General features: G+C 42.0%; 2 protein-coding genes across 2 annotated transcripts in view; one reads left to right on the top strand and one right to left on the bottom strand.

Annotated features, from left to right (window-relative positions):
• Positions 1 to 581: 581 nt before the first annotated feature.
• On the top strand, positions 582 to 9735 carry lpl2a (lipoprotein lipase 2 a). Its single transcript, XM_084307915.1, has 10 exons — positions 582 to 798; positions 2529 to 2725; positions 3536 to 3715; positions 4207 to 4318; positions 4447 to 4680; positions 6151 to 6393; positions 6645 to 6765; positions 7419 to 7637; positions 7752 to 7853; positions 7954 to 9735. The coding sequence occupies exons 1-10, from the start codon at positions 699 to 701 to the stop codon at positions 7973 to 7975; spliced, it is 1530 nt and encodes a 509-aa protein (XP_084164041.1). The 5' UTR covers positions 582 to 698; the 3' UTR covers positions 7976 to 9735.
• Positions 9736 to 9867: 132 nt separating this feature from the next.
• The window catches only part of LOC311224108 (disintegrin and metalloproteinase domain-containing protein 10), a 101289-nt gene continuing 95528 nt past the window's right edge, over positions 9868 to 15628 (bottom strand). The window contains exons 13-15 of the mRNA XM_084308935.1: positions 14632 to 14731; positions 13831 to 14051; positions 9868 to 11172 (exon numbers count right to left, since the gene is read on the bottom strand). Coding sequence (XP_084165061.1) covers positions 11068 to 11172; positions 13831 to 14051; positions 14632 to 14731 — 426 coding nt within the window. The 3' untranslated portion in view covers positions 9868 to 11067. The remainder of the gene's footprint in view (positions 11173 to 13830; positions 14052 to 14631; positions 14732 to 15628) is intronic.

Here is a 15628-nt window from a genome sequence, read left to right as displayed (position 1 = left end):
CTAGACAGTTACTACACATATCACTAGACAGTACACCATAATAACAATCAATTCACCCACCAAACAATCAATCAACCAATCAATCAATCAATCAATCAATCAATCAATCAATCAATCAACCAACCAACCAACCAACCAACCAACCAATAAACCAATCAATCAAACAATCAAACACCTAGTTCATGGTTCTATCATCTAGGTAAAGATATTGTATTTCCTTTATTATGTCCCCATAGCCTAGATTCTAGGCTATGGGGACATAATAAAGGAAATACAATCGCATTAATAGATAATTGGCTTATGGATACTTGCCAGCAACCAACAACATAGACAGTCGTATATTCATATCACTCCCCATACTATAGTACTAGTACTGTCAGTGTCAACATTAGCAGCATGGCATACATTATCTTTGTAAGTGCAGCTACAGTCATAAAAAGTCTAATTATTTACACATATATTTTCTCATTCCCCGCCCGGGGGACAGGAACCAATGGGTTTGCGGCAAAGGGAGAGGTGCTATTTAAGACCACGACAGTTCAAGGTGGCTCAGAATATCAACGCTCTGCGCGCAACACAACTCACAGGAAATACTCTAAAGGAATATAGAACTATTCAGTTCTGAGATTTGCTCGTTTTAATACATTCTTCGAATAAGTCGATAACTCGATCAAACTCTATAATCAGGTTAGAAAGAAATGAAACTGTGGCAAGTTCAATGTCTTTACTTTCTGGTGTTAAACGCAGCTGTACAATATGTGACGTCCCTGGAAGAAGAAGTCTCCGATTCCATTTTTGGTGAGTTGCCATCTGATTTTATTCATTCATTGAACCTTTATTTAATGATCGGGAATACATTGATGGTGGGCCAACGATGCCGATATTAAACACAATATTACAAACAACATAAAATACAGACAAAACACAGATACAAATCAGTTAAAACAGTATTGAGACAGGGAGGTTTGTGATCATTTAAATTGTCCATGGGTAGTGTCATTAAAAAGGCTGACTTTCACTTCATTTGAGTTATTTGAGCGATAGGGTCCAATGTTCCAATCTAGCATCATTGCGATATGAACGCTTTTGACCTTAAAGAAACACCAATGTTTATTTCGCCTCTTTATCGCCAGGATACAATGGTGATGAGTAGATAAACAACTTATCTCCAGTCGCCTGAGGGCAGGATGATAGACTATGTGTAAGGGTTTATCGCCTAGAACTTATACCGCTAAGAATGGTAGAAACAAGAGATAAGCACGTTCTACCTTATTATAACTAATAATGGGTTTGTGTCGCTACAAGAACGAGTGGGGAGTGTGAAGTGAATTAGATGATGCTGGAGAGGAGACACTGACGACGGTTTATGTTGTGTGTAATTAGACCGGCCGTGGGAATAATAGTAGGTCTCTTGGCTGTAGATGACTTTTTTTTCTTTTTTTTAACCTTATTGTATTGATTTACGCTGCGCAATTCCAACCCAAAGTACCTACAAGTAACTGGCTTGATGGAAATGGTTGTTTACAACTTATTACTTTCACAAATGTATCAGTACTAAATACCTATATGTCCCTATGCCATAAATGTCATGTATGTTGTGTATGTCATAAATGTCTATATGAATTGAAAATGGGGGACCCTGATGGAAACAAGACAAACGTCTTTCTCAGGTCTGCATCCCCTTAACAATTGTGTGTATTGAGCCGTACTGTATTGTACCCATTCTGCAATCTGTTAAATAAAGTTTTCATTCATTCATTCATTCATTCATTCATTCATTCATTCATTCATTCATTCATTCATTCATTCATTCATTCATTCATTCATTCATTCACTCAAATGCATAGCCAACATGGCCAATAATTTGATATATTTTTTAAGTATACTTTCTTCAGAGTTAGTTCAGTAGAAGACAGTGTTATGGATCTTACAACTAATTTCACCCGCATGCAATGTACCCTTTCTCAACAGTTTACAGTTGACCAATCTATCACCCCACCCCCCACTCTAGCACTCCAAACCCACCATAGCCCCCCTTCCTTCCTATAGTCAGCTGACTGAATCTGTTGTGTGGGCCCACTTTGATACTCAGGGATTTGTCAGTTAGGTGGCAGGAACAAAGCTGGGGAAAGCTCTTGGTGGTTTCTATGGAGCTCTGTCTGACCGACTGAACCTCAATAACCTCTGGTGGAGTGATCTTCTCTGTAGCGGGGGCTTATTTAGGAGCCTGCCCTGTAGTGGCCAGTCAGAACACCCAGCCAGCCAGCCAGCCAGGCAGTGAGTCAGGCAGTCAGGCGTCTCCAGGCCTACCAGCCAAAGAAACATGAGCTTGAATGTACACAAACAACAATAACACAAGCTAGGCACATACTTCTATTCTATTGTATGCTATTGTATTATTTTCTATTCTATTCACTCACCTTGTTTTTGCTATTTTGACTAAGTTAAATAAAAAGTGTCTTCAGACCAGTGATATATGCAGTGATATAATATTAAACAACTCGTTTGCGTGCATTCCTTTGTGCCAGGTAACTTCCTGGATCCTCTGAAAGACCTGTTTGACCACACGGATAACAGTGACTATGCTGTCGCCAGATTCTCTCTCCGCAAACCGTCCCAGCCCGATGACGACCTGTGCTACATTGTACCTGGCCAACCAGAGTCCCTGGCAGCCTGCACTTTCAACAGCACCTCCAAAACCTTCCTGGTTATCCATGGCTGGACGGTGAGCAGTCCTGTAGAAGCAGGTGTCTGCCATTAGGACCTTCAAACGTTTTTTTTGTCAAGGGCTTGATGTGTGTGTGGACTCTCTGAATGGGCTATCTGTATTTTGTTCTTTTACTAAATTCCTGCTCTATATCTCACATTGTGAGAGAGGATGTGATTCACGGTTAACTGATTCCTGATTATCCACAAACAGTGACTACCGTAATTCCTCTAATAGTAACCGGGTCTCAAATACAAGCCGGGTCTCTATTAATGGCCGGGTGCGCTCTTGAGCTAAGCAATTATAAGCCGGCCTCCTAATACAAGCCGGGTTACTAATATACTGAGCTGCATACTGAGCTAGTTACTTGATTTCACTTTGAAAACGTTGAAATGACCAGTGACCACCTGTAATTGCACTGTTTACTATTTCATACAGTACTTGGTTTCAATAAATGAACCCAGTACATTTTACTGGGTTCAAACTGACACAAAATGTTGATTTATTCATTATGATCCGTTTGAAAATTTGAAATATAGGCCTCCCTCTTATACAGGCCTCCTCCTAATACAAGCCTGGTACCCGCTACAGTTGAAACAAATACAAGCGGGGGTTACTATTAGAGGAATTACGGTAATTCATTATAGAGGTCACCCAAAGAAAATACTGTACAGATGAATCGTACCAGTCTTGATTTAACCCACTATTTTAATATTATATTTCTGTCCCTCCTCTAAACCCTCACAACTGTGCTAAAATCACATTGGATTGAATGCACCTAGATATGACTTTTCTAGACTCTAACTGGTTTGTCCATCCCTCCGGCAGGTGAGCGGTATGTTTGATAGCTGGGTGGCCAAGCTGGTGTCTGCGCTCTACGAGCGCGAACAGACGGCTAACGTCATCGTAGTGGACTGGCTCACCTCAGCCCAGAACCACTATGGGGTTGCGGCCCAGAACACCAAGGCAGTGGGCCAGGAGGTCGCCCGCTTCATCGACTGGATGGAGGTCAGTAATAGTAGGAATTGTTTTCATCAATTTTTTTTTCTTTTTTCTTTTTTTTAAATGTATAGCTGTGACCAAGTCAGTCCATCGGTCCATCCATTCCCAAATATTTCAGAAAACGTTACTCCTCCCAGAGTTTTCACACCATGGTCACGGGTAATACCATGCGATTTATAGACAAAGTGTGTCCGGGCAGGTGCAGCTAATCACTGTGTATATTAAATGGCAGTGACAAACTTACGATCGGCGTCATTGGACTCAGTATAGAATAGCTATTTATTGGTGTAGGTTAGCCACTTTAGCCCTGCCCCTTTCATAGCTTGTTAGCTGCTTGTCTGACTTGTGGGAGGCATCATTGGACTCAGCAGAGAGTTTCGCTGTATAGTTGCTCTTACAATTCTATTAAGTTCAATGCTACTATAAGAGCACCTGCACAATGAGGGTCACAGCTTATCACAAATCACTCATCACATGCTTGTTTTCTTTTTTTGAAGGAGACCACCAACATTCCTCTGGAGAACGTCCACCTCATTGGCTACAGCCTAGGAGCTCATGTGGCAGGATTCGCTGGTAGCCATGCCACCAATAAAGTTGGGAGAATAACCGGTAAATATAAGAGAATTTCATGAGGACAGAATGTTTGAGACAGTGTTATGGATTCATCTGATCTTTGGCCTGTACCTTTTTGTCTAATTCTGTTTCACCTTCCTCTGATTCATCCTGCTTCTTTCCAGGTCTTGACCCTGCTGGTCCAGACTTTGAGGGGGAGCACGCCCACAGACGTCTGTCCCCGGATGATGCTCACTTTGTGGATGTCCTCCACACCTTCACACGGGGCTCCCTGGGTCTCAGTATCGGGATCCAGCAGCCTGTAGGCCATGTTGACATTTACCCCAACGGAGGAAGCTTCCAGCCAGGCTGCAACCTGAGGGGAGCCCTGGAGAAGATAGCTAACTTTGGACTATTTGGTGAGAACAGCTGCTGCCTCATGTTGGTTGCAAAGAGGGAGTAATATATTTGGGTTGTATTTGGAAAGCACTGCAGATTATACCATTATATCTGTGACTGATTGTTATGGGGGCGACAGTGACTCAGGAGGTCATCTGGTAATCCAGAGGTTCCCGGTTCGATTCCCGCTCCTCCCGGGCAGCGTGTCGAAGTGTCCCTGAGCAAGACACTTAACCCCTAATTGCTCCCGATGAGCAGGTTGGCACCTTGCATGGTTGCCTCTGCCATCCATCGGTGTGTGAATGTGTGAGTAAACGGGTAAAATGTGAGGAACAAATTGTAAAGCGCTTTGGATATAAGCGCTATATAAATGCAGCCATTTACCATTTACGTTGAATGTAGCATAAGCCTGCTGCCTCAGTATTGTGCTTTAGTTTCAAGGAGTAATAGTTCTCAGTCAGTTAGCATCTCTGCGGCATAAAACACTGAGTCTAATGAGTCTAATGAGTCTAACAGACAATGACTTGTCTGTTGATGCAATATACTTCATTGAAACAGAGTAAACATAAATTTCACAATGTCAGACTGTAACTTCTTTGGGAAAGACGTTTATTACAAAGATATTACAATAGGGGAATGTGACACACACACACACACACACACACACACACACACACTATAACTGCAGCAGCTTCACTAACTCTTCAGCTACTTGCTGCTCGTCATCGCTAATCCGTCCTAGCAGCTAACATTGTTGCCGTCAGTTCCACAATGGCCCCATTCATCCCAGCCTGTTGAAAATAAACAGAGGGGGCCCTCAAACATGGTGGAGGAAAATCCTCCAAGAAGGTCAGAGACAACATGAGTTGTGTACATCACATGGCCCCCTGTTACAAACACAGACTGAGATGTATGGATTCTGACCCGATTGTGGTAAATGAAGGGAACCAAAGTGGATATAAGTTCACTAGCTGTTTAGACAGATAGTAGACAAGATAATTAGGCCACCTTTAATGCCTGGGTTTATTCATACTGTTTTTATTGAAGATAACGAAAAAGCTTTTTAACATGCTTTTGTCACATTGTGACATTGCGTTTTTTCTTTTCAGCACGTGATCTTAAATCATTAGTGGCACATAATTCTAATTCTAGTCGGGTCCCAGCTGCAAAACTGCAGAGTTACTGTATTGCCCTGTATTTTACTGTCGTACGCTTTTACTGTTATGTAGACTGTTCTGTTTTGTGTTTTTATGTTTACGTGTGATGTATTGTGTATTGTGTACATGCACTTTTATTATGTTCTTGTGTGATGTACCGCACATTTTATTGCTGTTTGATGTTTGCGGGTGTTATTGCTGTCATCTTGGCCAGGTCTCCCTTGCAAAAGAGATCTTGTATCTCAATGGGACTTCCTGGCTAAATAAAGGTTAAATAAAAAAAAGAAAAAAAAAATCTAATGAAATATTCCCCCTTTTTTAAACCCTCTTCAGCCATCACCGATGCGGTCAAGTGCGAGCATGAGCGCTCGGTGCACCTCTTCATCGACTCTCTGCTGAACAAGCAGGACGCCGCCCAGGCCTACCGCTGCGGCAGCGCCGACATGTTCGACCGCGGCATGTGCCTCAGATGCCGCAAGAAACGCTGCAACACTGTGGGCTACGACGTCAGCCAGGTTCGCAAGCCGCGCAGCGTTCAGATGTACACCAAGACACGGGACTCTATGCCTTTCAGAGGTCAGTAACCACTTGTGACAGGAGATAGTTGTATCATTTTAGCATGGTATTATAGGGGATGTTTACGACTCGTTTCATATCTGGTCTTAGGTTTTTTTGTGTAAACCGTAGTCCTCTGAAAATCACTTGGTTGACTATTCCCCACAAAATTGTTTCTTTACAGCAGTGATCCATACACAATCTATGTTTTATATTGATATTATATACCTATTTCATGTTTAATGTAGATTGTTTTTCCCCTCCCTTGACAGTGTACCACTACCAGCTGAAGATCCACTTCTCCAGCTTGGTGAACCGCTCTGAGATGGAGCCTTCACTGACGGTCTCACTGTACGGAACCAAAGAAGAGGCAGAGAACCTCAAGCTCACACTGTAAGTGTCCCGCCTATCGATCAGCATGAAGCCTTCAGACGGAGAACCATGTCAATCCCTTTTAAAACAGCCACTTTTATTCCAGTTGTATACCCTTTCCCTGACAAGAACTGTGCATGTGCTGCCTACTGTCAAATATGTCTTCTTTACTAGAGTTGGCAAGAGGAAAGTTGGTCAATTTACTCCTGCTACTACTTAATGCAGTGGTTCTCAAGGACCCCCAAATAATTGAGAATACAACTTTAGTGAAATTAAAGTATTCCCCATTCTTTCCACAATGAATTTGACACAATCTTTAGATATTGAGATTTTAAAACATCACTTGTCTTCTCTAAACCTAAAATGGACTTATATTGTTTTTTTTTGTCTGAAGGATGTTGTTATGAATAGAACTGTGTCATTGTGACTTTGATGTTTCAACTTCTATGAGTTATTTCAACACTCACACAGTATTCAAAACAAATGGCCTGACTTGGTAAAAGATCAAAGCTGCTCATGAAAGATTACATACACCCAATTCGCTGTATTTGTGGTTTATATCATCCATTTTATGGTTCATAGTTTATTGGACAGAGGCTAATGAACCCTTCTTATTGGCTACAATCAGCCGACTAACCTTCAGTTCTCGCCAATCCTACCCTTCCTATTGGCAGAAAGGAGAAAATTGCGACCAACAAGACTCATTCATTCCTGCTGGTGACAGAGAGGGATATTGGTGACCTGATGATGGTGAAGTTCAAATGGGAGGAGTCTGAAAGCTGGTCCGCCCCCAACATGCTGAGTATGGTGTCATCGTGGTGGTCAGGAGACTCAGACGGCGCAAACATGGAGGTCCACAAGATCCGCATCCGAGTTGGTGAAACACAGCAGAAGTACGTTTGTTAAGTAAAATAAAAAGTGTAACTTTGATGACAATATGACTGTATATTGCAGCAGTGATTCATTCCATAGACATTCAACCATTCCTTGATTGACCTCTGTTTCAGAGTGGTGTTCTGTGTGAAAGACCCTCGTGCTCAGAGTTTGGCTCAGGAGCTCACCTTCGTCAAATGTAAGGAAGGCTGGAGAACAAGAGACACTCCTAGAAGGTGAGGCACTGAACCTGAAGCAAGTTCCTTCAGCAAAAATTATTGTTGTCAACCAAGGCTTATTTATTGATTTTTTTTTATATATTCTTTCCTCCATTAGAATAACCCAGAAGAATCACTAACACTGAAGAAAATGAGCAACTACAGGTGAAAGCCCCGACCCCCCGCCCTATCCACCACAGCACTTAGCAAATAATTTATAAACCTGTAATTTATTTTATTTCTCCAAACAATACAAAGACATTGTAATTATGTACATAAGTATATGAGTTATTTAAAAGTATGTGAATATAGTATACTATGTTGTACAGGACTGTGGTTTGTGACACATTACTGTGAAGTGAAATGTGGTGCACAAATTGTGTATATGCCATTATGTTGTCGCTGTGTCTTGGGAACCCAAAAGAGATGGCTGTGAAGTCATTGGAGGCCCTTTCACTGGCAATATATACTGTAGTGGCCTATTGATGTGGAGGTAGCACTGTCCCACATGTCATGGTGACCACTGTTGAAGAGGCTTGTCACCCATCAAATCCTACAGATGTGTCATTACCCACTCAAAGGGCTTTACACAAACACACAGGGAAAGGGGGGAAGTAACCTCAAAGGCAATTTTCAATTCTGAAAGGTTGTTTTGTGCAGTAGGGTGTCATTACTCTAACCTCATGTATTAGTTGTTTTGCTTATCCTGTCATCAGAGCATTCACCACTGTTGTTCTCAGCACCCTGCGTGCCTGTGAGACATGACTCAGTGTGCCTTACTGTAACATGGCTGCTGGACGTAGGCAAAGTTAACTTGTCTTAACCAACGTTTATATTGCCGTTGTTTTGCCTTTTACTGTATATCCTCTCGGTGCTCATTTTGCACAGTGCGTTCCTATATGTTTTATTTGGTCTTCAAGACCAAGATTAATATTTGTAGTTCTGAGATGCACATTATTCCAAGAACTTTGTGGTTTTTATTGAAGCACTTGAGGATATAAATAGCCCACTTTTATTTTTGTACTGTTCTGTTCAAATGTAACTAACATTATGCAGCATTTAAACTGACCCCCTGTCAGGTATGTTACTACCATGCATCAGGGAAGCTGTTATTGTACCTCCATTATGGGCCTGATACATTTTCATGACTGTGTTATGGTCCTCCATTACGTGCCTGATACATTTTCATGACTGTTATGGTCCTCCATTACGTGCCTGATACATTTTCATGACTGTGTTATGGTCCTCCATTACATGCCTGATACATTTTCATGACTCTGTTATGGTCCTCCATTACGTGCCTGATACATTTTCATGTTTGTGTTATGGTCCTCCATTACATACCTGATACATTTTCATGACTGTGTTATGCTCCTCCATTACGTGCCTGATACATTTTCCTGTTTGTGTTATGGTCCTCCATTACATGCCTGATACATTTTCATGACTTTGTTATGGTCCTCCATTACTACGGTATCTTCAGCAAGGTTCTTGTTGTCAATGGAATGCGGTATGCCAGCTTTCCTTTGACAGTTTCCTAAATGTTATATTGTCAGAACCTGTCTAAGCAATATATTAATATGACACTATAGAGATCGGTACTGCAATCATTGTGACTCATTTCTGCTCATTTCAATTGTGGAGAAAAGTGGATATGTTATACTTTTGCACTGATAGCAAAGGAAAAGGTTACTTAACTTAAACTTACTTGCTTGTACAGCATATTAAATGTAAATACCGTCATGCAAATGTTGATAGATGTTTTTTGGTACAGAACACTGCTAGATTTATATTTTTACCTTTGTATGTCCATCATCTGTAAAAATCTGTAAAAATATCTGTAATCTTTTGTACATACTTGTAAATATGTTACTGTCATGTACACTATAAATACTTAAATAAACCAAAATGTAACATCTTCATTGATCTGAGATATGCTTGAGGGATTCAACGGCTAAAGGAAATAGCCTACAGTACATCCAAAAACAACAGGAAATAAATCATAGACTTTCATTGGTTTTCATCTTTTTCAGTACAGCACATTCATGTTTAATTTTTCAGTACAGAACATTCATGCAGTCATACAACACATCATCATAATGCAAAAGGTAAATGATATATATATATCTTTTTACCATTATCCTTTTTATACAAAGGTTATGGAAATTGCAGAGCCTTTTCTACACTGGAAACTCGATCTTCAACCTTTGTTGATATAAAAGTTCTGATAATTTTTTACTCATCCAACAAAGAGTTTCTCAAGTCATTCCACTTGGCTGCCTGTGTCAAGGTGACACTACTTGATACTACTATTAGTTGAATCAAGACACTAGACACCAAACCTGTTCAGCCTTTCACAAACAGGCTTCATCACCACCACCCATTATGTTGTTGATCATGTGGTCACATTTAAATGTTTAATTTGGTTTAATTAATTCATGTTTAATTACATCAACATACCCCTGCCCTATACATGTGCAATTAATGGTATTTGGACCTGTGGTGGTGAGCTGTCACGTCCATCTGTCTGTCCTTTATCTTTATTTATGATGAAGGTCTCTGAGGGGACACAGTCCCTGGAAAGCTGGACAACCATCAAAGCTGAAATTAGATCTCAGGTTCATATAGCAGCAGCAAGGACACAGCTGACCCAGGACATGGATGGTAAGCAGAGTCCTGTCTATCTTAAGAGTGTGGATGGACAGGTGGCTCTAGAACAGGACGTCACTCTGTTGATGATGGCACACACGGCCATGCTGGAAGGGCCTGACGCACATAGGCAGCAACAACAATCTCCCACGACATGTGCGTCATATTCTGACGAGATGTTGACATAATGAACACACTCATCACAGATGCTATTGACTGTATTCACACGATGGCCATTTTGCTCTTATGTCATGCTCAGGTTGGGATTTCTTTCCACCCTGTTCCCAAGGTGGAGCATGGGAATACGTATGGGAAGGTATCAGATATCAGTGGAAGAAGCGGCGGGGGTTTGTTATGTTTTTCTGACACCTCAACTTTGCAGAGTTAAAAAAAAATTGATTTAGTAGTCAATGACTTTGGAAACCTAATAAACAGACGGGTCTTTTTTTTCTTTTTACCTGGGCTACAGTATGAGCTTCAAAATATCAGATGAACCTGTTTAGGTTACTGTTTCTGTATTTGTTTGTTAGTTTCCTGTGACATCATCTGGCATGTTTTAAAAGATGACAGGGGTCAGAGGTGACTACTCCAGGTTTCTTGTGTTCAAGGTCCGGCCACACAGGCAGGCGGTGCAGCCCATTACTGCAGACAGTGCCAGGATAGCCAGGAGGATGGCCCACCAATGTGCCTGAGAAGAACAAAATGTCAAACAAATACAGTCCTTTGAATGCTATTGTTATACATAGTTTTCCCACAATTGGAACACAATCACTGAAACCAGAAACTCATGTAGGTCTACCAAATCCCTAAACCAAGTCTGCACAATTGCAAGCACAGTTTCTGATTTGCAATTCAATCACACTTTTGCAAAACACTACACACAGTTATCTACGCTAGGCACAACATTCAAAATGTTTACATGACATTTATGGTTCACAGTCAACTACCTAAAACTAAACAGTGAGAAAACCGAGGTACTCATTGGTTCCAAATCTACCATAGCCACATCCGACAGTTTCCCCCTTACCATTGACAACTCTACAGTCTTCCCTTCCTCTCAGGTTAAGAGTCTGGGTGTCATCCTCGATAGCACACTGTCATTCAAATCTCACATTAATAACATCACACGGTCTGCTTACTTCCACCTACGCAACATCAATCGTCTCCGCCCCTTACTTACACCTACCAGCACCGCTACTCTTGTTCACGCCCTGGCCACATCCCGCCTAGATTACTGTAACTCCCTCCTTATTGGTCTCCCACATAAGTATCTCTATAAACTCCAACTGGTCCAGAACTCAGCCACCCGCATTATTACTAGAACACCCTCCATCAACCACATCACTCCTGTTCTCCACCAGCTTCACTGACTGCCTGTCTACAAGATATTGCTACTCACCTTCAAGGCCCTCCATAACTTAGCCCCTCCTTATCTCACAGAACTTCTCCAGTCTTACACTCCCTCTCTGTCACTCAGAACCTCCTCTTCCTTTCAACTTGTCACTCCCCCTTCCCGTCTGACTACCATGGGATCCAGAGCCTTCTCCCGCTGACCCGCTGTGCCCCCTGCCTCTGGAATTCCCTACCACAAGACATCCGCGCAATAGACAACCTCCCCACCTTTGTTTCCTTGTTCATTCTGGCATATTCACTTTCATTTTAAGTTTATTATAACTGCTCCCCTATGTGTAACTTTGTAATGTTGTGTTTTTGCTGTGTGTAATTGTATTTGTTTTGAAAGGCGCCTTCAAATAAAATGCATTATTATTATTATTATTATTATTATTATTATTATTATTATTATTATTATTATTATTATTATTATTATTATTATTATTATAGGCCACAGGTGAGCTCTCCTGTTTTGTTTTACAGTAACCATAACCAATGAACGTATACTGGTCAGCTCTACTGCGCTGTGGAAAAACCCAGTGTTGTTATATCACAGCTATAACCTTTACCTTTGTTCTAACAACCAATGGTAAACACACCATGTATGGCATTCAAAAACAGGTCAAAGAGAAATTCAGGCATAAACAAGTGCAGGTCTACAGTATTTGTCAAGACACTGAATATATACATTAGAAAGTCGGTTATATGTGAAGGGTCAGTAAAAGGGTCTGCGTGGTAAATGTGCTCCTGTAGTGAGAGGTCATTGTCTCTGTCTTTACGTAAATCAAACTGATGAGTGAAGCAAGTAACCCCTTCACCGTAAAACCCAAGTGGGCATTCCTGATTCTCTGTGCTCTCCAAGCAAATCAAAACCTCAAAGCCAACTGGGCTGGAACATCTTGGAGAATGGAACAATACAGTACATAAAACAACATCAAAACAGGAGGTTGTTTAAATGCAGAAATTATGGTCCGTGGACGTTTTAGTCAAGAACATCTCTTTTGATCATCGGCCATGCATAAATGCATCGTTAACCTTATTTAACTCACCTGAGTTGAGTTGAGTGCACGCACGCAAGCACGCACGCACGCACGCACACACGCACGCACGCACGCACGCACGCACGCACGCACGCACGCACGCACGCACGCACACACACACACACACACACACACACACACACACACACACACACACACACACACACACACACACACACACACACACACACACACACACACACACACACACACACACACACACACACACACACACACACACACACACACACACACACACACACACACACACACACACACACACACACACACACACACACACACACACACACCTCACAACAACATCTGCTGCCTACAACCAAGGATGCTATCTGCTCGGTACTGAGGTCATCTAAACATTTCAGGCATTTTGCTGTTGTGTTACTACATTGCTGTGTGTTGTTGTGTGTTCTGGCAGCCTGGCAGGCAAACTCTGGCCCGACCTGACCACTATAAAAAATAATGAGCATGTCATTCAATACTGTAGAGGGTTAGAGTTCTTGCTGGCATGGAAATCTTTTTTAGTGTCCGACCCGAAGGTTCAGCTGTAAACCTATAAAGAGACACCTATGGAGACATAAGAGGATCCTCTAAGTGAAGATGCTGTGATGGTTGTTTAAATGCAGAAATTATGGTCCGTGGACGTTTTAGTCAAGAACATCTCTTTTGATCATCGCCATCGGCCATGCATAAATGCATCGTTAACCTTATTTAACTCACCTGAATTCTAACCCGGGTTCCCCTCATGGGAAACCAAACATCTACCAGTCAGCCAAAGGCAAATCTCCCTCGTGGAAGTGGGAGATATTAAATATATAGGCTTCTGGCAGGGCTATCCTGTTACATTTACTACAATTCTAGGCCATGTCATTTGAGGCCCCGAAACAAACACAGACCTTCATCCACTCTCCAAGGTCATCAAAGTCATCCAGGTGAAGGTACGAGTTCTTCAGCCTGGCGATGGGGCCGTCGGCATCGAGCAGGCGACACACTGTCAACTTGTCACAGTAGCCCTGGTTTCCTGAGCACGGCGCCCCGGCCACTAGCGGCACGGATTTCCTCTGGAACTGCCGGGACAGCACAGAGGAGGTGGTGCTGGCGCAGGTCTCCGGCTTATCTGGGAACAGAAGGTTAGGTGTACAGTTGTTGACCTTATGATCCATATCAATCCCTGGGAACTGGCTAAACAGGACATTAATCCTTTCACTACCACACTACCAAATGGTTAACCCTTTCACTGCGACAATACAGCAGGTTAACCCTGTCACTGCCACACGACAAATGGTTAACCCTTTCACTACCACACTACAGAAGGTTAACCCTTTCACTACCACACTACAGACGGTTAACCGTCTGTGGTAGTGAAAGGTTAACCTTCTGTAGTGTGGTAGTGAAAGGGTTAAAAACACACATCTGATTGGTAGTTCATTAATTGATTGATTGATTTTCTACAGTCCATAAAATAGTATTTTCTATCTCTTACAAAATTCAGGAAATAAAGCTTTACTGTAAATGTTAAACTTGACTCCACGCCATGTCAGATAGCCTTGTGGTTGTTGATGGCTATCTAATGGAAAATAAAACGTGACGTGAGTGGACCTCAAAGCAAATTGACACAGTCTTGTGTGTTCAGCTCCTGACTGTAAACACATTCTTCTGTAGAAGGGGGCGTCATGGGCCTGTTTCTATGTGGTTACCAGGTTGCTGGCAGCACATGTGGCATTTTTCCTTCATAGAGTCCCCTGGACAGTCACACTGCTGCATGCCATGTCTCACGCACACAGACTCCGCACAGTCCTGGGAGACAGATGGAGAGGGAAAGATGGAGGAATGGTTGGACAGAGAGATAGAGAGATGGATGGGGGGGCAGGACAGGTGGAGAAAGGTAAGGAAGAAGAAAGGGGCGAAGAGGGGAAAAGTGAAAGACAGGGTCACGACGGGTATGAGAGGAGCAGAGGATGAGAGGAGTGAGGCATTGACCAAATCACTTTTGGTGAACAATACCATCTTAATCGCTGCCAGGTCGTGTGTCTATGTTGGTCTCTGTGGCGACCTTAAAATTCCCACAAATCCCAAACAGCCTTTTTCATTTAGTGGGTTCCATGTTGCAAGAGAGGGGGGTCAAGGGGCATTTGAATCAAGGCCACAAGAAGTTCTATCCTGGCATTTCCACTGTAGGATCTAACCCCCTTTCTCAGCACCTATAGAGCAATACTTTTCAAATGTATGGAAATATGTATGTATGGAAATTGGAAATACATTTTATGCCTATGTTCATTTTATACTAATTGCTGTGGTGCACTCTGGACTGCGGTCCATGTGTGAAGAGTACTATATAGATAGTTATTAATATTTATTATTGTTATATTGTAGAAATGTGCGCATTGACATGTCTGTAAAGTCTCGACGACATTGAAAATGAGGGTGACCTCAATTGTAATTGAGAATAAATAAAGGTTGATGATGATGATGATTGAGCAATTCCTCCCAGTTCAGAAAACTATTTATCATCAGAGTGGGATGAAATAATGGAGGAAATGTACTCCACATGGCAGCTGGCAGTTGAGAGAGCGGCTTGAAACTAGACGTGGCTGGTTCTGACACATGGACAATAAACATCCTGATGTTCTAGTAGACACTGAAGAAAAGCTGCATGTCGCTTGTTAAGACACTCTCACAGTAACATGAGCACAG

Source organism: Notolepis coatsorum, assembly GCF_963971535.1.
Source record: "Notolepis coatsorum genome assembly, chromosome: 2".
NCBI classification, from domain to species: Eukaryota; Metazoa; Chordata; class Actinopteri; order Aulopiformes; family Paralepididae; genus Notolepis; species Notolepis coatsorum.
The sequence above is the reverse complement of the archived record's forward strand: the minus strand, read 5'-3'. Positions and strand labels throughout refer to the sequence as shown.